This window comes from Polistes dominula, unplaced genomic scaffold (assembly GCF_049000335.1).
Source record: "Polistes dominula isolate Pdom_NZ unplaced genomic scaffold, Pdom_raw_medaka contig_373, whole genome shotgun sequence".
NCBI lineage: Eukaryota > Metazoa > Arthropoda > Insecta > Hymenoptera > Vespidae > Polistes > Polistes dominula.
Window position 1 is genome coordinate 4,160,036 of NW_028300899.1, and position 22,618 is coordinate 4,182,653.

Genomic DNA, 22,618 nt, shown 5'->3' on the forward strand with positions numbered 1-22,618 from the left:
CACCAAATTTCCTCTCTCCAATGCTCCATATTTGTACCATAGCTGCTGCTGCTCTCCTTCTTATGTCCTGAATGTGCGACTCCTCCTTGTTGTTGTATCTGAACGTATATCCTAAGTATTTAATTTCGCTTACCTCTTCTATTTCTTTCCCATTATAGAACCATTCTCTTTTCTTTCTGCTCTTTCCCTTACTAAATACCATCACTTTCGTTTATTCTGTATTTAATTCCAGATCCTTCCTTTTGAAATATCTCCCCACGCTTTCCATCATTTTTTCTAGTTCCTTCTCCGTCTCTGTTATTATCACCAGATCGTCTGCATATGCCAAGGTGTATATCCTTTCCCCTCTTATCGTTATTCCTCCCTCCTGTTCTCTTCGTAAATATTCTTCTATATCCGCAATAAATATAATAAACAGGAGTGGGGGGGCTCAGTGGGCAACCTTGCCTCACACCTTTTTCGGTCCAAAACTCTTCTGTTATCTTCTTCCCTACTCTTACCTTGCTCTTCGTTTCTTCGTATATCTTCCCAACATTGTAGAAAAAGAAGTTATCTTAAATTTATTTTTATTTTCAATTAGATTTAAAATATTCATGATTTTTGAGTATATATATATATATTGAAATTATTTACACTATTTATTATTAAACGTAGCTATTAATTCGATGTATTTGTAATAAATTTAGTATTCATTTATGAAATAATCATTTGTCTGTTATTTTTTATTATTTTTATTTAGATAAAATGAATTTAAAATCAAAGTAGCAAATTATATTGTTACATTTACCAATTAGATTTCAAATATTTATTATCTTTCAGTACTTTACTAAGCACGTTAAAATAAGTAATAAAAAAAGGTATGGTATAATATCTTATCGGAATTATAGTCTTTTCTTATGGTATTTTTCATAACATTTTAGATTGATTTTTACAATTATATGCAAATAATAATTCTTATCTTATACTTGATATTATAATTTATTATATGAATATAATTAGATACAGTTCCAGACTGGATGTCATTATTGACCATTCATCGGATTAGTTTCTTTTTTTTCTAATTGAGACAGTGAATAACAAAATCATTATTTAAAAAAAATGTAATTATTAATGGAAATTTTATACGAATTATTATTAAACATGTTGCTCGATGATATCATGCCTGTTTTTATAATACTATATATTAATTGATTAGCAAGATATTTTGTAAATAAGAAACTTCTTAATAAACGAATTGATCGTGTGAAATCAAAATTAATTGATCAACACGATTACCTGATTTAAATTCATTGGATTTTTATTTTTTGGAGAGAAAACTTAAATCTTAGGTTTAGAACTAACCAATAAACAATATTGAAGAATTATATTATATTATATTCAAAAGTGTTGTCGATAAATTTAAATAATACCTGGTACTAAAGGAGGTCATTTCGAACAATTTCTAAACAAATAATAATAAAAACTATGTTAATATTTATGAACTTTTTTTTAAATATCTTGAACCTACTAAATCTAACTTTGAGGCTATGACCATATTTTCAATAATACTCTGTATAATATTTATAACGTAATTATATCGAGTGATTTCCTATAAATATTATTTATAAGATTATGTGAAAAAGAAAACTTAATAATTTAATAATTAAATAATTAGCATAAAAAATTAATAATTAATGCTAACGCACATCGTAAATTGGTAATAATAGGTAGACATAAAAACATTATAACGTTGGTGCATTTATTTTTTACATTTGTTTATCATTTTGTATAATATAATTGTGAACTATATGCAAATGTTATGTTTTTATTTTTCAAGAATCTTTCCACGATAAAATTTATAATGCATCTTTAACGCGTGACATTTAATTTTTTTTATATGTATATTTAATGTATATACTGATAAATTGTTAACGTAACTACTAATTAAAATGTTATGATATTCGCGATTATTTCCTTTGTTTTTTATTTAGAGCAAAAACCCGTCTGGATTATAAAGGTTGAAGGAAAATTATTTAACGATTTTTATATTTATATTTTATATTAAAAAAAGAAAAAGATCTTATAACATGAGATAATAATTTATTCTTCTGTTTGACGTAATTTGAATTATTCAAACATAAAAAAACATGGAAAAATAATATAAATATTAATACTAAATGATCGTAATAATAGCATAGTTATCAAACACGTAAATGAAAGAATAATTAATTAATAACATGAAAAAAAATTAATAATTTGTTAATTTTATTATTTAATTTACTATTTTTTTAATTACTGAAACGTATTTGTAAAAAAAAAAAAAAAAAAAAGAAATCAATGAATTTCCGATGAAAATCAAACAATCCTTCCGGAAGAAGAAAAAAAATAAATATTCTTCAATGGTCAAACTAAAATGACGTTATAGAAAATTCACGTATGTTAGAACTGGCCATGAATTTCGAACGATCAATTGTCTATCTAAATTCGTCTTGCGTGACTGTCCATTATTTATAATCGCATTATTATATTGTCGCATATTACTATTGGCCTTCTTGAATCTTAAACGAAAAAAAACAATTCCTTCTTTTCTCAACTAACTAGCTCAACTAACAACTATGTTATCACAGTCTTCAATAATCGATATAGAAAATTAGCAATTATAATAAATTGAAATAATTTTACTTGAATGGATACAAAACAGATCGTAATCAAGACCATTAAATCATTTTTTTTGCTTTTTTTTTGTTACTGACAATGAATATCTCATACTATGTAAAAATTGTTCTACGAATAAACGTGTAGTAACATGTGAATTTTTCTTAGAATCATCGTCATACTGAAATCATAAAGTAAAGATGTAGTAGAATAGTAAAATAGGTATAAAAAATGTATTGCATGTTTTTAATCGTAAATATATATATGGTTCTTAGTATTGTATTATAAATTGGTAGCTTCTTCATATTACAATATAGTACATATTACAATATCTACATGACTGGGACAAAGAAAGAGAAAAAAGACAGAGAAAAAGAGAGAGAGAGAGAGAGAAATGTAGAGAAAGAAACAGAGACACGAAGGTTATTGTAAAAGTCAGACTAAGGTTCTGCAATACTACTTGCAATATAAAACCATTAGATTATTATTCTCCTCGTGCAAACTTCTCGAACGTTGATGACTCGATTTGTAAGTTCATTCCTTAATGTTAAATGATAGGTTTTATCTATTGTATATATAATATAATACAAATTTTTTTTCTATCTTTCTATATGTCAATCTATAATAATATATTAAATATAAATATTATGTGATTTGATATACAAAATATGAATTTTTAGTTTCTGTAATTTAAATTTTTTATTTCGTGTTTTCTTGTATTTTTTTAAATATAATTTAAATTTATATAAATTTTAGTTATACCTATAATTATTATAGTTTATAGTTTTATATATTATTTATATATTTATATAATATATTTATATAATTTAATATATAAATTAATTTAATAATTATAATTTATTATATTTATAATTATATTATAATAATAATAATAACATAAATAATATATAAATAAAACTTTTTATAATATATTTAATTTATAAATTATAAATTTATATTAAATTAAAATTTAATTATAAATATAATTATATAATTAGAAATTTTTTTGTAAATAAATAATATTATTTTTCTATTACATAACTCGCTGCACTTTGATAAACAATCGATAATATTTTAATATCTTCTGAATCATTACCTTGATCCTTTTTTTTTGTCGATATTTCTTCCAATGCTACAAAACCAATACACATCATAGTTACAATTGTTATAATGTATGTATCATTCATCTTTTTTACAAACTTAGTTGTTTTCCACACTGATTTCGTTAAATTTTTCTTCCTCTTTCTTTCCTTCTCTTTCTTTCTCTTGTTCTCTCACAAACACACACTTTGCCCTTTCCAAATTATTTGTTGACTTCTCAAAAATATTTCCATGTTATACAAATAGTAATGTGTTTTATTCTTCGTTTAGGTTTTAAGATGTTTTTTTTTTTGCATATATTTTACCATTTTATCAAGGGAAATAAATAAATTAAATTTAAGTGTTACGAATCTGAGATATAATCAGAACTTGTTTAATTATAATATTTCATTCTATTCATAAATTTGTAATAAAAGGTCAGACTAAATTAATTCTTGAAATGAAATAAAATCATCTGTTGTTTTATTTAAAAATAATTCTTTAACACGCAACACCGAAATATGCGTGCGAAAACGTTTAAAGTGTTGCATATCGTAAGGCGTTCATAAATAACACGCAAATTTTGTCATTTTATTTATCTTTTGTCATACTCCTCCTTTATTAACCTTTTCACACATATCAAAATGTGGGATCCAGGAAACAAAATGTTGTGAAATACTTTTATTTAATTATCAATAATATTACATTTATATACAAAGTATATTTTTCTTTTTCGGACATATTTATCCCAATATGTGACAAAAGTTAATTATTTATTTATTTTTTTTAATCTTAAATACTGCGAAATTCAAGAAAGGAGTTGGTTTCTTTCATTCGTTTAACATAAATGTATATTTAACGCAAATATTATTTTTTCTGTTGTTCATCCGTCTTGTTGCATATTGGACACATCTTTTTCTAGTTTGGTTTTCTAGAATGGTGACATTTAAAAATTTAATTAAAATCATAATACATATTGTTGATAACCTAAATAAAAAATCAAGACCACCAATTATTATGCATACAATAATAAGCGACTTATAATTAGTTCTTATTAATTAAAATTAATTAAAATAATAATTGAAATTTATTTGTACAATAAATGTATAGACATATAATTAATTCCTATAGTAGAAAATATATTTCAGACAAATATGTTATCATATACTGTAAACAATTAATTAAAATAATAATTGACATTTATTTATATAAAAATAAAATACATTTACTCATAAATTTTGTATATGTATAGCATAAGCCTGCAGAATAATTAACCGTTCTACAAATACGTAAAATAATACTAATTAATGAAAATTAATAGTTTATACATAAATTTAAATTATTGTACTCTTATAATTAATATACGTGTTATCGTTACTCTGTGAAATTGGTAAAATAATAATCTAAACTCTGAAATAACTATACTATCCTGTTAATGTACGTAAAAAGTCAGAATTACATACTCCAACTAAGTAATGCATTAAGATTCGAATAGTTAAAGTATGTAATTGATATTTGATTCTAAACATAAGAAAAATGTTCTTTAATTCGTTTCGATATCTACACTATTTAAATTCAGAAATAGAAAGTATATATTTCATTTTATGGCCTTTCAAGCCAAGGTTATCTAATGTCGAGATAGAATTAGTTTCTCTATTGATTTTTAATGGATTAAAAAATTAAATTAAATTTCTTTTGAAAACTATACATATATATATATATATATGAAAACAAAAATAAAATAAACTTGAACAAAAAGTGCCCACATTTATCTATTCTTACTTGCATCTGTTTCTTAAAAATAAAATATATATATAGATACATTTATTACTTACTCTAGTTTTAATTTTATAAAATAATTTCTAATCTTATGGTGGTAGTAATGTGTCGATGGGATAAATCGTAAAGATCTTATCTATTATATTATTAATTATATTAAGAATAGTTTCTTCTAAAGTAGGTTTGACCTCATCAACAATTAATTTCCAATTATTATTTAAAAATGTGTTCATTGCTTTTTCGAGCATATCGTCACCGTTAAACAAATTATCTAAATGTACTTGTAAGTTACGTATGTTATAATCGATGTTCGAGTTTTTAACTCGAAAGTGTTTCTGATTCGTTTTAGGTTCATGATAAGGTTCAAATTGAATCATTAAAGTATAGTCAACGTTGGTTAAATTAAAAGAAGCTGATCCAACCCCTGATATTGGTAACATCATAATTTTACCGTTTATATTATAATTCGATAACATTTCGAAATGTGGTACAGATTGTTTTATTTTCAATTGATTTTTCTCCACATCGTACCTGATAACAAAAATTACTTTTATTATTAATTATTTAAAAATTTATTGTTATTGTTATTTTTAGATTTAGATATTTTTTAATTAATATGACGAAATGTGATCTTTGGTTCATATGAAATATGTTGCAATCAATAAATACATATAATATTACACCAGATAGTTTGAAATTATAGTACCTGAAATTAACAATACTATACTATTTCAAAATTTAATTTTTATATTGAAATAAAATATTAAAAATGAAACAATTTTGTTACTGTTCAACTCAATAAATATGTTGCAATCAATAAATGCATATAATCATTTAATAGAAAGTTTGAAAATCAGGATACTTTGAATTTAGCAATACTATATCGTTCTATAATATAATATCGGATTGTTCGAAGAATAATTTTTTATACAGAAATTTTGTTAGTCTCCTTTATTATTATCTAATCTTATTCAAAACTTTAGAATTATTTTGTATTATAACAACAGATATTATAGACGTGATTTATAACTTCCTTGTGTTTCGATCCGTCAAGTAGTTTGTTTTTTACGATCACATCAAAAATGAAAAATCACAATCAGCATTTTCGTCATATTTTGCATTTTTATTACCGTTAGGATAATAATGCAACGCATGCGAGAACAATTTTATATTTTACAGAGAGAAATTCGTTAAGTAACAACTAAAAAGTCGAATTTATCAAATTAGTTTGTTAATGATCAATTAAAACACCTTGGATTTAAAAAATAAAAATGAAAAAAACACAAAATATTACTTTTCGAACAATCTAATATTTATAATTATTTAATAATAATGATTATCATTTATTATATACATTGAAATGACTTACTTGAGCTGCTTTATATTGCTATTAAATGAATTGAAAATTTTGATGTCCGTGAAATAGGAATTTATAAAAATGGAACCATCTGTCTGATTTAAATCTACCCGATCGATATAAAGTGGTTCGCAAGGTGGAATATTTAATTCTGGAATTCCAGTATTTAAATATGGTTTCAATTGTTCCACACTTTCTTTAATACATCTATTCAAATATGGATCATTTCGGTGACATATTTTTAAAAACGATGCTGTAAAATGAATAACATTTATCAAACTCTAATAGATACAACTATTTAAACGAGAATGTTTTCTTGATAATAATAGAATGTTCAATGTTCCACATACGCTTATGGTGGCACACACTTGCGTGTCACCAAAGTGGAATCTGAGTCACACACTGTTTAATACGATCGTAAGTGAGTGATCTAACGCGTTAGAAATTTCATTTAAATCTCGTCGTTTTAACATTTTATATTTATTTACTTTTATATTAAATAACACTATAATAATAATCGTGTGTTTTCTACTTACGTAATTGAGGTACGTTATTACCAGAAATACAGTAAACCAACGTCAAAAATAATATTATTGAATTCTTCATCGTGTTGATCAAGATTTTCCTAACGAAATGATTTTTTCTTTCTTCGAAATCGAGCTAATAAATGACCGACGAAAATTATTTGACCTACATTGTTTGCTGATTAATGACATTTTTTTTTCTTTAAAAATCTCTTACGTATTTATGTTTCATCATTTTTATTATTTTTTTCGTTATTCGTGTCAATCAACTCACCCAATTTATGTTTACAAAATGGAAAAAAAAAAGAGAGAAAAGATGAAATATTTTTAACCATGTTAGTAATTAATTCTGACTAAATTAACTAGACGTTACTAGCAAACTCGATCGGTAACCTTGATCTCTATAACGCAGTCGTGCAACTGTACTACAGAATTCTCTTTCTTTCTTATTTTTTTTTCTCTTTAAATTCCACGTTTTATTCGTACCATGATATTAAAATTAAATAATTTTATAATAAAAAAAATTAATAAATAATTATAATTAATTAATTATAAAACTCAATTGGTAACCTTACTCTCAATATCATAGGAATAAATCGATTGCCAATAAAGTACGAAATAAATCATTCATTAAACAAAGAAATTTTTTAATAAATATTTCGTACATATTTAATATTCGTTTTAAAATGAATTAGTTCAAAAGACACATCGACACAAAAAAAAGAAAATAATCGAACAATTATTCTTTTAGTAATTAAAATTCTAATTAATTACCTCAGACATTGGTGTGGAACTCGATCGGTAACCTTGCTCTCTATATTGTGTAGTCGATTACTGCATGACTTAAGGAAACAATTTCCAAAAGATAAAAAAAAAGATAATCCTTTTGCTGACCAAGATCGACATGTCAAGAATGACTGGTCCATGGCCCAGTTAATATGCCCTTCCACGGTCTCCTATAAAAATAGCTCGTAGAAGTATCGAACACTTGCATTTAGTGTTTTTCTATCGTACGTACATCTTCTTCTTTATTTCAATCGTATTTCTAAAATTATCGGAGATACAACATTGATTATCAACAATCGAGGATTCAGAAATGTTCCTCGAGAGATCCATCGATCGTTTCGATTGATCTCGTCGAGAGAACTAGAACGCGTTATCCTCAACCGCTCAAATTTATCTGCACAATTGTATCAATAATATTATTAATTATTATTATCGTAACCATCGTATTTATGCTGGTTTATAAACCTACCAACGTTTCGATTGATTATGATCGTAAAATTATAGTTCATCGTTAAATTGAAATAAATTCATTATACTCAAACAAACAAAAAAACCAATCTTTTAATTTGGTGATAGAAGAAATAAAAAAAAAATACAAGATGTGGAAATACTTGAAAATATTTTTCGGATTTTATCTGATAACAATAACTAATTGTTCGTTATTGGAATTGTCACAATCGATGTGGTCTAAATTATTAGCAGGTGGCTTATCAAAAGTTGGCCAATTGGATCCATTGAGAGTTCCAATGGTAAAAGTTGATCAATCCGAAGGTAACACGAGTTACAGGATGGTGTTAAGGAATATCGAAATTTCAGGATTAAACGATTCAACTGTAGAAAGTATTCAAGTGGCTCGTGGTAAATTAAGATCGAATTTGAGCGATTTGGAAGCTGGTTTTGTAACTTACAGCGATCTCGGGGATCTCGAATCAATCAGATACAAATTCCACACAGTTGTCAATAACATGAGAAAAGAAAACAAAGATGTGGCGGTTGCTACGAGTGCATTTAATTCGTCTAAGTTTGAACAAATCACCGAATATCTACCACGATATTCGAATTCAGAGAAATCAGCTGAGAGTAATTCTCATAATTACGAACAACAACAACAATTATCTCAATTACAAGAACGCCATTATCGAGAATCTCAAGAAAAATTAGACGAAGTTACAACAGATTCTGCTTATTTGAGAAATCTTAAAATCGAAGAAAGATTGGAGAGTCATCGTTCAACTGACGATAAATCGAAATATCCTTCCAGCGTTCACGTGATTTACGCCCAAAGTTCAAAGAACACAAAAATAAATCATGAAACTTATCAAAAAGATGATAAAAACGTACCGGATTGTTATGATTATTCTTCCGATCCAAGGCAAAGTTCAAGATCGAACGTAGATCAAGGAAATTTTCAGACGTCTAAATTAAATCCTAGTCAAAGTGATTTGCATACATCAGCTGCAGATAACAAAGAAATTAAATTGCAACAACCAATTGAAAGAACAAGCCCATTTTTGTACGCCAATCAACGTAGGGATTATCAAAGAAATGGAAATGTTGGTGAAAATGTTAAACAATCCACTGAAAGTTCAGATTCATCGTATTCGATTGATCAACAACGTAGGAATTATCAAAGAAATAATAATGATGAAAGATTAGAACAATCAAATGAAAGATCAGGTTCATCTTATTACGCTGAGCAACGAAGGGATTATCAAAGAAATGGAAATGAAGGAAGATTAGAACAATCAACTGAGAGATCAGGTTCATTGTATTATGGTGCTGATCAACGTAAAAATTCTCAACAAAGTGACAATGTTGAAGGAAAAATAAAAAGAATGTCTCATAGATCGGAATCGATTAAATCAACTGATCAAAGATTAGAAAATAAACCAGGTTACATTGATATTGTTTATGCTGATGAGAAAAATTCAAGTGGTGTGAAACGTTTTGGTAATATGAAATTACAGGCTAATCGAGAAACAAAAGTTTATGGATTTGAGGATGTTATGAGGGTATATAATTATTTATTATTTTATTATAAATATATATAGTATATATTTTTCTTTTAATAATTCATTTCTTTATTAAGATAATATTGATGTATTTATTGATAGGATATTCGTGATAATAGAAGAATATTAGTTCATAATTTTACCGAAGGTGAATCATTAACTAAAAAGAACGATCGTGTAAAAGCAGCATTAGAAGCTAAAAGATTAAAGGATCTGGCAAGATATGCGGCAAATTATGGAGAAAAAGAAGGTTACTTTGAAGAGGGTATGGAATTGATATATCATTATGGTGGAATGGGAAATGAATCAAAAGAAATGAAACGAGTTAAACGTGCACATCCGGAGAATGATTCAGAGGTTATTAAATTATTAATTATTATGTATTATAATCTACTCGTTTTAGATCTAATTATAAGTAACGATAGCTGTATAAAAGATACATACATATATATAATAATAAAAAGAGATCTTCTTTCACAAGGACGACGTGATGCACGTGATCATGCGAATACATGTTCCACTTCTTCGTATAAAGTCTGAATACATGCTAACGGGAAAAGTAGGAGAAGAAGTTTTAAGAGGGAACGGATTACTCGCTGGAAATTTCAGTAAGTTTTAATTATTATTGTCTTTATTTTTTTATTTAAGCATTTTTTAAATAATAATCTTATATTTATAATTAATAATTGATATTGCACTTAGATAATATTGTTTTTTTATGTCATTAGACTATATCTAAATATAACTTGAAAAATATTTAAATTAACGCAACAAAATAAAAATTTAACTGATTAGTATTTTTATTATTATTATTATTATTATTATTATTATTATTATTATTATTATTATTATTATTAATTGGAATTAGGAACTCGAAAGTTCATTGCCGCAAATACCAAATCCGGCTAGTGTTCTCATCTCTGAGCGCGACCCCACCATTCACGGTTTTCGTAGCCTATTTCTTTAAGATTCCAACATAATATTGTTAGGATTTAATAAAAATAAGAATAAAAATATTATATATGGAAATTTATTCCAATTAATTTCTAAATCTAATTTATTTGATAATACTGAGTTGGCAAGAAAGTAATTTCAGCTTATACCAATAAATAGCGTTATGTTTGTTTCGTTAATCTTTTGTTAATGTTAACATTTTTTAGTTATTTAATTTGAAGTTCATATTTTGTATAGAAAGTTAATAAAATTTAGTTATTTAATTTCAAGTTTATTTTTTGTATAGAAACAATTGAGTTTTATTTCACCGAATTAGAAAACCGAATTAGAAAACCGAAATAACTTTCTTGCCAACCCAATATTATTAGCATTTAATATATAACAATATTTAAGATTACAAAAATTATTTGACTTAAAGTATAACACTAGAAAAATTATGGATTAACAAATTGGAATTAACTTGGATAAAACAGATCAATTTATTTACAATATTAATTTCTTTATTATTATTATTATTATTATTATTATTATTATTATTATTATCATTTTATTTTGATCATAGCCGAACTTCATGGTGATTTTACGGTAGAATTGAAGAAAGGTACAAACGATTCTATGATAGTACGTGCAACCAGAGCCAAATTATCAGCAAAAGACAAAAATATCAATCTTCAAGGAATGGACGAGGAAGGACCAGTAAAATCAATCTTAACGCAAGGTAACAGTTCGATCTAAATGAATAAAGTGAAAAGGAAATTCCAGAAACGAAAGTTCGTTGAATAGCCAGTTCGTGCTCCTTGAGGTGTACATTCATATATCGATTATCGAATGGAAATCCTATACGGTTGTGACTTGTACAACGAACTACATGAAACTTCTATTACGCGAGCCAATAATTACGTAATTTTGATCTATGTATGTGATACTTACGTAGATATATATATATATATGTAATACTTATGGAGACATAGAAAAAGTTTCTTCCTTAATGTACATACATGTAAACTTTATTTCATCAAGATTTCATTTGTCTATTTTCGAAATTACTATTTTTTTTTCGCGACTGAATAAATTGTTCCAAATAATTAAATTAAACAATTTTTTCTGATACAAATTAAAATAAAATATATTATTGTTTTATTATTAATTTATTAATAATATATATAGATTTATTGGTTTCGCACAAAAGCTATTTATTTTTTTTTCTTTTTGAAATTGATAAAAGAAAATAAAAAAAATAAAATAAATCACAGAGAAGTTCGCTAGGATTGATCTCTATAGTAAAAGTTTTTTTCACTTTCATAAAAGATTGAATTTAATGATGATACATCATCATAACAAAGTTAATTCACTTAATCATTTATTCATATTTAACTTTCTTTCACATAGGTTTAATGGCTGCCGAAGCAGTTGCAGCAATGCTTGCAGATGACTTGACAACTAAGGCACTTAGTGAGAAAACAGCCGATGCCATGGTTTACCGAATGTATAATGATCTTCCAATGGTTAATTAATTGTGACTACGTCACACGCATATATAAAGGTGCTTTTTTTTATCTATTACTATTATCATTACAATTACTCAACATTACTCGACATAATTATTATTATTATTTGCTTTATTAATTTCGTATAATTGATCTTTGGCTTTTTAACATTTTATTTATTTATTTATTTATTTATATTATTAATCAATTTTACTCGTATTAGAATAAATTTAATGAAAATTCATATAAACTTATGAGAAGAATGAATTTTTTACTGGAATCAAATTTGCATAATATTCAATGCATATTTATTCACAGAATTGCGTTTTCTTTTTTTTGTTTGTTTTTTTTTATTTAAAAGCTACTTAGAGGTTCACACACAAGTACACATATTTACATTAATTTGCATGTTGTATAACATCTTTTGTTTTCAAATTATTCTGTATTAGTATTAATATATAATAATTATATTTTTAAATATTTTATTATTAATAATATCTAGTTTTAATTTCATTAATATATATATAAAATACATTGTACATTATTATTATTATTATTATTATTATTATTATAAATATTTTTCTCATGGTAAAACAAATTATCCATAATACAAATATCATATTAAAAAAACAATTTTATTCTAACTAATAAAAAGAAACTTATATAAACGTATGTATTTATTTCAATTATTAATAACTAATTAACTTGGTATATATAATGTAATTATCAAGTATGAAAAAATAATCTAACAATTTGATCGTCAAATAAAATGATATTATCGTTTAATTAGAATTAGCCAAGTGAAACAATATATATATATATAATACTTATAATAGATATTTAAAGTAGGATGTGCAAAGAACATATGAACTATAGTGAATTACATACAACATGCATGTATCTACTAACATATTTTGAAAGCGTATTACGCAGGAAACGATTGCGTAGAAGGACATTAGTGTGATTAACTTAATACCTGTCAGCGTACTCAATGATCATTATAATTTTCAAACAATGTTCAAAGGATAGAATAAAAAAAAATAATGAATTGCAATACGTCATATGAACAAAAAAAAATAACTCTTCTCTTTATCTATAATTTTTCTTATATATGTATAAAAAAATTGTATACACCTATCTTGTATTAATTTGAAACACATTTATAATCAACGTATTAGTAAACAAAAAAATTCTTTTTCTCTTTCTACACATTTTGGCATATATATTTTCTATTTGCCTAATTTAAATAAACTTTCCATTTTATCCTAAAATAATTTGTATTTGTCTATTACTTTTCTTTTTTTAATCTTTTCGATTTCTTTGGAATAATCTGAAGATATTAAATATGAGGTGTGTTTCACCATATGACAAATCAATTCGTACAAATCGCTTTCGCTGTGTTCTTTACCCCTTTCACGAACGAAGAAAGTTGTAATCTTAGCTCGATGATCTTGCTACTATCGATTTATCAGGAAAGAAAATTATAGTCTTAGAAATTCCACCGACGCAAACTTCTACAGAGTAACAATAAAAAAAAAACTTAAATATTAAATATAACAATAAAAAAAAATCACAGAATGCATAATATTCTACCAACGTATACATGTATCCCTTAAAACATGAAACACAAAAATATTGAAAATTATAATTAATCTAAACTTTCTAGAACGATGAACGAATATGCAAACGAACATATGGAAATCATTTAAAATTTTTTTTATTTTCCTTCTTTTTTCTTTTATTTTATTTGAAAGTATACGTGAGATATCACGATCAGGTATTAATTAACTTTATCATTGATCCTAACTTCTTATATAATTGTTCAATTAAAAAAAATTTAATAATAAATTATAACTGATTAGAATAATTAATCGAAGCATATAAAAACGATGATCAATAATTGTTCATGATGCAAATAATTAATTATTTAAAAATCATGATTTATCATTATTATATGTATTATTATAATAATAATAATAATAATAATAATAATAATAATGATAAATAATTGAAATAATAAAAGAATAAATAAATCGTAATAATTGATAATACAAAACTGTTATACGTTTAAGCAATTGAAATAATGTAAAAGAGATACAAAGGTTTATTTATCATAAGTTAATAGTATGCTTGTTACGGCCCTGACAAAGTTTAAAAAGAAGCCATTCTACCGTGATAAATTTACTATTGCATTGAGTGGGGCATTATATACCTGGAGAAAGTCTACTTAGTTTATATATACCCGTGCACAGGGGCCATCGTACGCATTTTCAATATCGCTCTCACTAATTGTGATACACACATATATATAGATATATATATATAAACACATATACATATACATATAGACACATAAATATACGCGAGAACGAACCAAGAGATCTAAATTCACCTGGACCAAAGATCATTATAGACCCTCGTTTAATTCTTCATAGAAGGATGACAATACTCGTAGGATTATTAACAACAATTTTTACGATCTCATCGAGTGTCGTACAAGCCGAATTACGTAAGTAACATTTAAATATATTATTATATATTTTTCTTTTCTTTTTTTTATATATTTTATATATTTTAAATAATTTAAAGATATTTACGAAAAAATGGATAAAATGGATTTTTATTTAATATAATTTTATAAGTATTAAATTAATATTATTTTATAATATAATTATTATTTTATATATAATTATTTTATTTATTATAATATTTATATATAGATGTTTAAGATATAAAAATAGATTTTTTATATGTGGATAGATTGTAAGAATTTTTTTTTTAAATATTGTAACGAGAACGAACCCTAGGATTTCGTGAAAGTATAAGTAATAGCAATATTAATAATAAAATAATACAATAAAATAATAATATTAATATTACTAGTATATATATTATATACTAAGTATATAATATCATTAAAACAATTTATTATTGTTTACTCTGTAAACTAGTATATTTAATTTATACTAAAATAGTAATATTACTAGTTTAAATAGTATTATACATATAAACTATTAATAATAATAGTAATAAAAATAAATTCTACTTTTTTTCGTATTCTTTTTCCGTTTTTGCATTTTTTACATTCGATGATTTTTGTACATGTTGTACACTTTAATTTATTACAGCATTATCAAATTACAATTCTTTTTAGTTGTTTTTCTTTTCTATGAATTTTATAAATTCTTAACATTTCATTTACAACTCTTCCTCTCTCTTTTTTATTTTCTTTTTTATCGAAAAGTAAATGTGAAGAAGAATGATCAAAAGAAAAGTCGTATAATTTTGAAAGTGTTTCTTCTAATTCAGAACAATGCCCTTAGGCGTTCCTTTCTAACAAACGTCACGTTACATTCTACATTGAACGATAGAAAAACTTTAATTGCAACATAGAACATTTGCATATATTGCAAATACGTTTTTATCATTCATATTTGTCTATGTGAATAATCACGTTCATGAATACACATATTATATATAACATACACAAGTATCCAATAATTAGATGTTTTTACGCAAAAAAAAAAAATAAACTTTAATATAAAATGCAAAAAGAAATGTCAAAGATTTTCAACTAGCAATATCACTTTCTATGCGTTCACTTTCGATATGTAAACTATGATGAATCATGTATTTTGTTAAGAAACAACTTATTATTCTTTTTACATTTAACATTTGAAATCATTGGTAATAAATAATTGATAATAAATCATATACACGTATTAAATAATTAATTTAATAATAATTATTATTTTAGCTGCTGGTGTAACGGGATGTCCAACAACAACGGATCTTCAAATTTTTAACAAATGTGTATTAAAACAAGTGGAAGCTATTGTACCATATTTGGCAAAAGGTATACCGTCCTTGAAACTACCGCCATTGGATCCACTTTTACTACCTTCTCTAACGGTTGATAGAAATTTGGAAGCGCTTAAGATCAAGGCTAATATGAGCCAAATTCATGTTTACGGTGCTACGAATTTTTTGTTAGAAGAACTTAAAGCAAATCCCAATGATTTAACGGTTACGTTAAAAGTACAATTACCTCACATACATGTCAGGGGTGATTACGATGTTCAGGGTAGATTATTTTTATTACCGTTGAAAGGTACTGGCAATTTCAAAGGAAATTTCAGTAAGTTTATATGTTTTATTTATTTTCATAAAAGAATATACAATATACAATGAATAATACTACTCCCTACTTGTCTTTTTATTTTTTATTTTTTTTATTTGTTCGATTTTGTATTTTAGCCAATACCGAGGCAATAGTTAACGCAAAGGGTAAAGAAGTTACCGACAAGAATGGTGTACAAAGATTGGAAATTGATAGATTAAGTACCAAAATTCGTGTTGACCATGGAAATATTAAATTAAAGACACCACCTTCTCATACTGTTGCTGGTAATTAGAAATTTGTATTATTAGAATAATCGAAGTATTTATATTGAATTATATTATATTATATATATATATATATATATATATATATATATATATATTTTAATTATTCTATTCGTTTAAAAATCAATGTTAAATCAAATGTTTCTATTATTTATTATTATTATTTTAGCGAATGCAGCAGCAACGTTCTTCAATTCTAATCCACGATTAGTACTTGACATAGCAAGTCCTATCATCGAGGACACAGCTGCAACTATTAGCAATGCTTTAGCAACCCGTGCACTCAGTGTTCTTACCAAAGCTGAATTATTGCCCTAATTCATCATTATTTTTCTTTTTTTTTCACTACTTCCATGATAAATATGATTAGATATATATATATCTAATCATATTATATATTTTTTTTATAATTGTTATATAGTTTATGAATTCGTAAAAAGTATTCAGAATATTGTTGAATATTGTAAAATGTTTTTTAACGTTTAATTAATCATTTCATTAATTAATTTATTAATCGAACATAATAGAAGTTCATTAATTTCTATATTTTTTCTAGAATTTAATTAATTTACTGGAAACAGTTCGTCGTACGTAAAAGCTTCGACAACTTTATTCGCAATATTGGTTAGCACAGTAGATAATGATTTCTCAAGTTCTGGTTTAATCTCATCTATCAATAATCCACTATTGCTTTTGATAACATCATTACTGATTTTTCCTAAATCAAAAAGATACAAAATCGTTAATCATTTTTTCTTAATTTTCATTTGTAAATGTGATTCTTTATTTTAATTTAAATAATAATAATAATAATAATAATAATAATAATAATAATAATAATAATAATAATAATAATAATGATAATGATATTATTATTATTATTATTATTTAAATTTTATTTGATTTGATTCTTACCTAATACTGGATCACCATTGAATAAATTTTTGAGATAAACGTTCGCATTGCCAATTTTGATTTTTATTTCCATTTTTTTGAATTGTACATAAATTTTATCGTTTCGACGAATTTTCTGTCCTTTTAATACAATGTTCGAATCGTAGTCATCTGTAAAAAAAAAAAAAACAAAAAACATGATATAATTCGAATTATTTAAAAACAAAAATTTATGATATGTAATGATTTAGTTACGGTTTGTTTTAAGTGTGAGTATCTTTCTAAATAAATTTGTTCATTCGAACACTTATCTGAGTCTTGGTTGTTCATAGTGATTTTTTACATGAATTACTCATATATATGACTTGCTAGTAACAAAAGAAATGAAATATAACGTACTGAAGCTGCCATCTAAATCTCCATCTCCAGAAAGATGCAACAAAAGTAATTTAGAATCTATTTGATATTTTCCATTAAAAGTGAGCACTGGAAAGTGTAGTCTGAATGTGAATATTACGTCATCGACATTTGTTGTCAAATCTGATAGAACAAATTTTGATGCTCCCCATACCTAATACAAATAAGACAAATTAATAATTATTAATTAATTTAATTGTTAGAAAAAGTTAAATTAGTTCATTTGGAAATATATTAATTTACCTATATTTTGATATATCATTTTAATTATAACTGATTGAATTTAAATTGAAAATTGAGAAAATTATAAATTTTGATAAGAATATTTAACGTTTATCGATTAAAAATAAATATCAATTAAAATGTTGTTAAATTTACTTGAAGATCAGTTAGATTGACGTCAAGTTTTGCAGCATTGGGTCCTCTCAATAATCGAATTTCGTTTAATTTAAATGGTTCCAATGGTGGAACATCAAGTTCTGGAATTCCTATAGCTAGTTTTTCATGAAGTTGGTTGATCGAATCCAAAATACAATCGTTTATTTTTGGATCGTGCCTGTTACATATTTTTATGTATGGTGCTGAAAAACATAATAATGTTTTAACGCGAATTGCACAGGAAATATTTACGCATCAAAATTACCATTTATGTAATACTTAATAAAAAACAAACTCATCAAATGCATTCTTGTGATAAACAATTGTGATTATTTAAATTCATTATTCATCATTTTTTTTTGTCTTTTTGCCTATACATGTTTTCTTATCAAAGTCATGAATCTGAAGTCTATTTTCTCACGTTTTAATATAAACATAAAAATAGAATAACATGAGTAAATTTGCATGTTTTAAAAACAAATTAAAATACGAAAAAAAAAAACAATGAAGCTTCTTTATTGATTTATAAATTTAAAAGATGTTTTTGTTAAATTTCCATTCTTATCGTAGCATTTTGATATATTATACCTATCCGTTCTTAAACAAATATTATAATAAACATTAAATATATAAATGTAAAATATAATATATAATTAAATATAAAAAGAAACTTTATTCTTACGTTCTAACTTTTTTAAGAACATTTGTAAATGCTACATTAAAGATAGAATGACAAGATTTATGATAAATGGAACATTTCTAATCATCTGGGCAAAAAAATTATCAATCATGCAACTCTTTCTTAGATTGTTCTCGATGCAACATTGATATTAAGGTCATTTTCGTAACATTAATAATTTACGAGGTAGCCTCACCATCTAGATCATTCTTATGATTAATGATTACTCCTGTATTGTTACTATTGTAATATTTACATATATAGAGAAAGTACATTAGCTAGTTATTATTATTTGCGGTCAAGTTTTCTTGATTATTTCAAGATAATTTTCTATTGTTCTATTTTTTGTTTTTTATATGTGTTTTTTTTTTAATTTATACTTACGTATTGCACAAACAACATCTCTGAATAAAGTCAATACAAAACTGAAACAAATGAAAAATATTTATATAAATATATATATATACGTGTGCTTATGTTGTATATATTAACAATATTTCAATTTTCTTATTATTATTTTGAACAAAAAATATTTAAATATTTTTAAAACCATTAAGTAGATAGAATATGTATATTTAATAATTAATTAGTCACTTTCATTCTTTCTTTTTATAGAATCGTGTCACATTCTCTATTAACATATTTATTTCCTAAACAAAAATTTTTATTTTACAAGTCACCCATTCATTTATGTATTCGTATATATGCAACGTGAATATATAGAATAGAAACGTGTTTATTCCAGGCACATGTTGTAATACAACGTGACTTAGTTGTTGATTTGTTATTTTTTTTTGTCTACTAATTGTAAGACGTACAGTAATTTTTTTAGAATTTTATAATACTTTTCTTTTCAATATTTAAGTAGCCTAATATTACATAAACATCTCATTATTTGGTAATTTATATGTTTTATTATTAATACATTAGCAGCCGGCATATTTTTTTGCGTTTCTTATACTAAGTACCAGCAAAAATAAATGAAATTTTAAATAAACAATAATTTTTACATATATTCTATATACAAATATATAAATATAAGTTTAAATTATTTAAATTTATATTTAAATAATAAAATATAATAATATATAATATATAATATTTGAATAATATATTTAAATAATTAAATATAAATTTAATATATAAAATTTATATAAATATGTAAATATAAATTTTATATATATAAAATACTAATAAAATGATAAGAAAATTAAAATCTCTTACATATTTTTATAAAATACTCTAACTAATCACAAACCGGTTTTATTACATATATATCTAATTCAATATGTTGCAATAAAAATTTAAATAATTCCAATTCTCATTACACATGTATTATTATATTATTTAAAAATACACATGGTCAGTTTTTTCTTTTTAATCTTTTTATTTTTTAAATCAGAGAAAAATAATAAGTTTAATCGATGTTTGTACTAAAAATTATTACATACATGTTAATGAAAATTAAATAACACAAGTCAGAGAAAGTGATTAGTATAGTTGATTTTCGCGTGCATTTAAGTATATATATATATATATACATCGTTTTTAGTATAATCGTTTTATTTATTCTAATCGTACGTAAGCTATTAAAATCAATCACTTGTTTACTCTGTAGTTATTATTGAAGTAGCACAATATTTTATTTGAATAATCGATCACATTAATGTACGAGTATACTTTACAAGGATAAGGAAAAATATTTGCTAAATATCTGTAAACAAAAATACGTTTTACTTGTTAAATACTTCTCATCTGTAGCAACTTGGAACAAAATTTAATCATTAATGTTTAATTACGATTTAACTCGTATCATTAACACTTACACTTTCATTAATGTCGTCTGTTATAAGTTTCCTTTGTTTTTTTCTTGTTATTTTTCCTTACTGGTTTTTTTTTTATTACTAATCAATAAAACAAGTTTTATAATTGTTGTTTAGAAATAAATAAGATTAATATTTTAACGAATTACTTCTATACTTATACTTCCTGTATTTTCTTTTTCTTCACATTCGCGTTCACAACTTTCATCGATCTCTCGCGATCATATAAAAAACAAAAAAAAACATTATATCCGCTCGTAACGTAAAATTGTTAACCGTAAAAAATAAAAATGTACCTGTCCATAGTAACCAAATAATTCATAAAAAAGATTTAAAAAATAACAAACCAACAATAAACAACAACAGAAATAAAACGCAAAGAATTACAAAATGTAAAATACAAATTGATAATAAAAATCATCATCATCGTCATAAATAGATACAAACGAACAATAAGAAATATTGTAATAATATTATAAAAAAAAAAGAATGTAGGTATATTAAAATAAACGTACCAGAGTCCGATAAAAATATTGGCACTACGAACCATTGTGAAGAAAAACTTTGATAAAAATTTGTACAATTTGATAATATTAACAATCACCCTTCAATTATTACCCCAAAATTGATTAAACATAAAGAAAACTGGTATAAAATAATCACTTGATGAACGAAGACTAAATCAATTGATCGATCAGATCAATCAGATTGATCGATTTGTACGCACAGGTTACAAGTATGATAATGATGATGCTGTTGGTTATCGTGCTGGTAACATCATAGCATGTTTAAAAGCTGGAACGACGTAGTGAAATTCTTCTGCTGTTACATTCGAACACACTTGATTACCTCGTGCTACTTGATGGCTATTGGTTCATATTTGTAATATCCCTCCTAACTATTAGAGAATGTATATATTAGTAACAAGAATCAACTTTTTCATTGGCCCCCTCTATCCTATATCATCCCCTCCTATCCTGTTATTTTACCCTACTCCACCCTGTCGTACTATAATTATAATTCATCTTTTTTTTTTTTTTTAATTTTAAATTCATTCATACGCAAACAATTTTTTTCCCCCTTTATCTCTGCCTGTCTTTTTATCTTATTTACTTTCTAGGAGATTCTTTTGTATTCATTTCCTTTTTTTATTTTGAACAGTAAAGTTTAATATATTCGATTTGTGTTTTTATTAAATTTATGATTTAATTATTCTATTTGTTATTCCTTCTTTCCTACCCCCACCCATTCTCTTCATCACACTATTTGTACAATTCTTTTTTTTCTTTACTTCATCAAAATACTCGTTCATCTTTATATTTATTTCATTTCTCTTTCTAAATCATTTTTACTTATTTTCTATACTGATCATTTAATTATTATTGATCTTTCAATTGTTTAATGGTA

The 22,618-nt window shown here is 24.5% G+C and overlaps 4 protein-coding genes across 6 annotated transcripts; 2 read left to right on the forward strand and 2 right to left on the reverse strand.

The window, feature by feature from the left end:
- Positions 1–4,022: 4,022 nt before the first annotated feature.
- Positions 4,023–8,287, reverse strand: LOC107064766 (protein takeout). Of its 2 annotated transcripts, XM_015317832.2 has the most exons (5): positions 8,149–8,287; positions 7,387–7,510; positions 6,863–7,103; positions 5,550–6,024; positions 4,028–4,645 (listed from the first exon to the last, which is right to left on the reverse strand). In XM_015317832.2, the coding sequence occupies exons 1-4, from the start codon at positions 8,155–8,157 to the stop codon at positions 5,583–5,585; spliced, it is 816 nt and encodes a 271-aa protein (XP_015173318.2). In that variant the 5' UTR covers positions 8,158–8,287; the 3' UTR covers positions 4,028–4,645; positions 5,550–5,582. The 2 variants fall into 2 exon arrangements, with proteins under 2 accessions (XP_089034064.1, XP_015173318.2); XM_089177938.1 differs by having other exon boundaries at positions 4,023–6,024.
- A 472-nt stretch (positions 8,288–8,759) lies between these two features.
- LOC107068875 (uncharacterized) lies at positions 8,760–12,655 on the forward strand. The gene is made up of 5 exons (XM_015326112.2): positions 8,760–10,172; positions 10,275–10,529; positions 10,654–10,780; positions 11,689–11,844; positions 12,516–12,655. Exons 1-5 carry the CDS (start codon positions 8,760–8,762, stop codon positions 12,638–12,640), a joined length of 2,076 nt encoding a protein of 691 aa, XP_015181598.2. The 3' UTR covers positions 12,641–12,655.
- On the forward strand, positions 12,532–17,343 carry LOC107065276 (circadian clock-controlled protein daywake). Of its 2 annotated transcripts, none has more exons than XM_089177947.1 (4): positions 12,532–12,669; positions 16,371–16,751; positions 16,871–17,020; positions 17,190–17,343. In XM_089177947.1, exons 1-4 carry the CDS (start codon positions 12,594–12,596, stop codon positions 17,336–17,338), a joined length of 756 nt encoding a protein of 251 aa, XP_089034073.1. In that variant the 5' UTR covers positions 12,532–12,593; the 3' UTR covers positions 17,339–17,343. The 2 variants fall into 2 exon arrangements, with proteins under 2 accessions (XP_089034073.1, XP_015174296.1); XM_015318810.2 differs by lacking the exon at positions 12,532–12,669 and adding an exon at positions 14,990–15,122.
- A 22-nt stretch (positions 17,344–17,365) lies between these two features.
- Positions 17,366–22,075, reverse strand: LOC107065267 (protein takeout). Its single transcript, XM_015318797.2, has 6 exons — positions 21,727–22,075; positions 19,773–19,813; positions 18,710–18,912; positions 18,314–18,485; positions 17,936–18,085; positions 17,366–17,738 (listed from the first exon to the last, which is right to left on the reverse strand). The coding sequence occupies exons 1-6, from the start codon at positions 21,759–21,761 to the stop codon at positions 17,584–17,586; spliced, it is 756 nt and encodes a 251-aa protein (XP_015174283.2). The 5' UTR covers positions 21,762–22,075; the 3' UTR covers positions 17,366–17,583.
- Between the last annotated feature and the right edge of the window lie 543 nt (positions 22,076–22,618).

Excerpts from the sequence above, each read along its gene's own strand:
- LOC107064766 (XM_089177938.1), bottom strand. Across the intron at positions 7,104-7,386 it reads TAATAACGTACCTCAATTAC|CATCGTTTTTAAAAATATGT; the intron begins GTAAGTAGAAAA and ends TTCATTTTACAG. Across the intron at positions 6,025-6,862 it reads AGCAATATAAAGCAGCTCAA|GTACGATGTGGAGAAAAATC; the intron begins GTAAGTCATTTC and ends TTTTGTTATCAG.
- LOC107065267 (XM_015318797.2), bottom strand. The coding sequence starts at position 21,761 with ATGGTTCGTAGTGCCAATATTTTTATCGGACTCTG. Across the intron at positions 18,913-19,772 it reads AGATGTTGTTTGTGCAATAC|CACCATACATAAAAATATGT; the intron begins GTAAGTATAAAT and ends TATGTTTTTCAG. Across the intron at positions 18,086-18,313 it reads AGATTTAGATGGCAGCTTCA|ATGACTACGATTCGAACATT; the intron begins GTACGTTATATT and ends TTTTTTTTACAG.
- LOC107065276 (XM_089177947.1), top strand. The coding sequence starts at position 12,594 with ATGCCATGGTTTACCGAATGTATAATGATCTTCCAATGGTTAATTAAT. Across the intron at positions 16,752-16,870 it reads CAATTTCAAAGGAAATTTCA|CCAATACCGAGGCAATAGTT; the intron begins GTAAGTTTATAT and ends TTTGTATTTTAG. Across the intron at positions 17,021-17,189 it reads ACCTTCTCATACTGTTGCTG|CGAATGCAGCAGCAACGTTC; the intron begins GTAATTAGAAAT and ends TTATTATTTTAG.
- LOC107068875 (XM_015326112.2), top strand. The coding sequence starts at position 8,760 with ATGTGGAAATACTTGAAAATATTTTTCGGATTTTATCTGATAACAATA. Across the intron at positions 10,530-10,653 it reads ATCCGGAGAATGATTCAGAG|GACGACGTGATGCACGTGAT; the intron begins GTTATTAAATTA and ends TTCTTTCACAAG. Across the intron at positions 10,781-11,688 it reads ATTACTCGCTGGAAATTTCA|CCGAACTTCATGGTGATTTT; the intron begins GTAAGTTTTAAT and ends TTTTGATCATAG.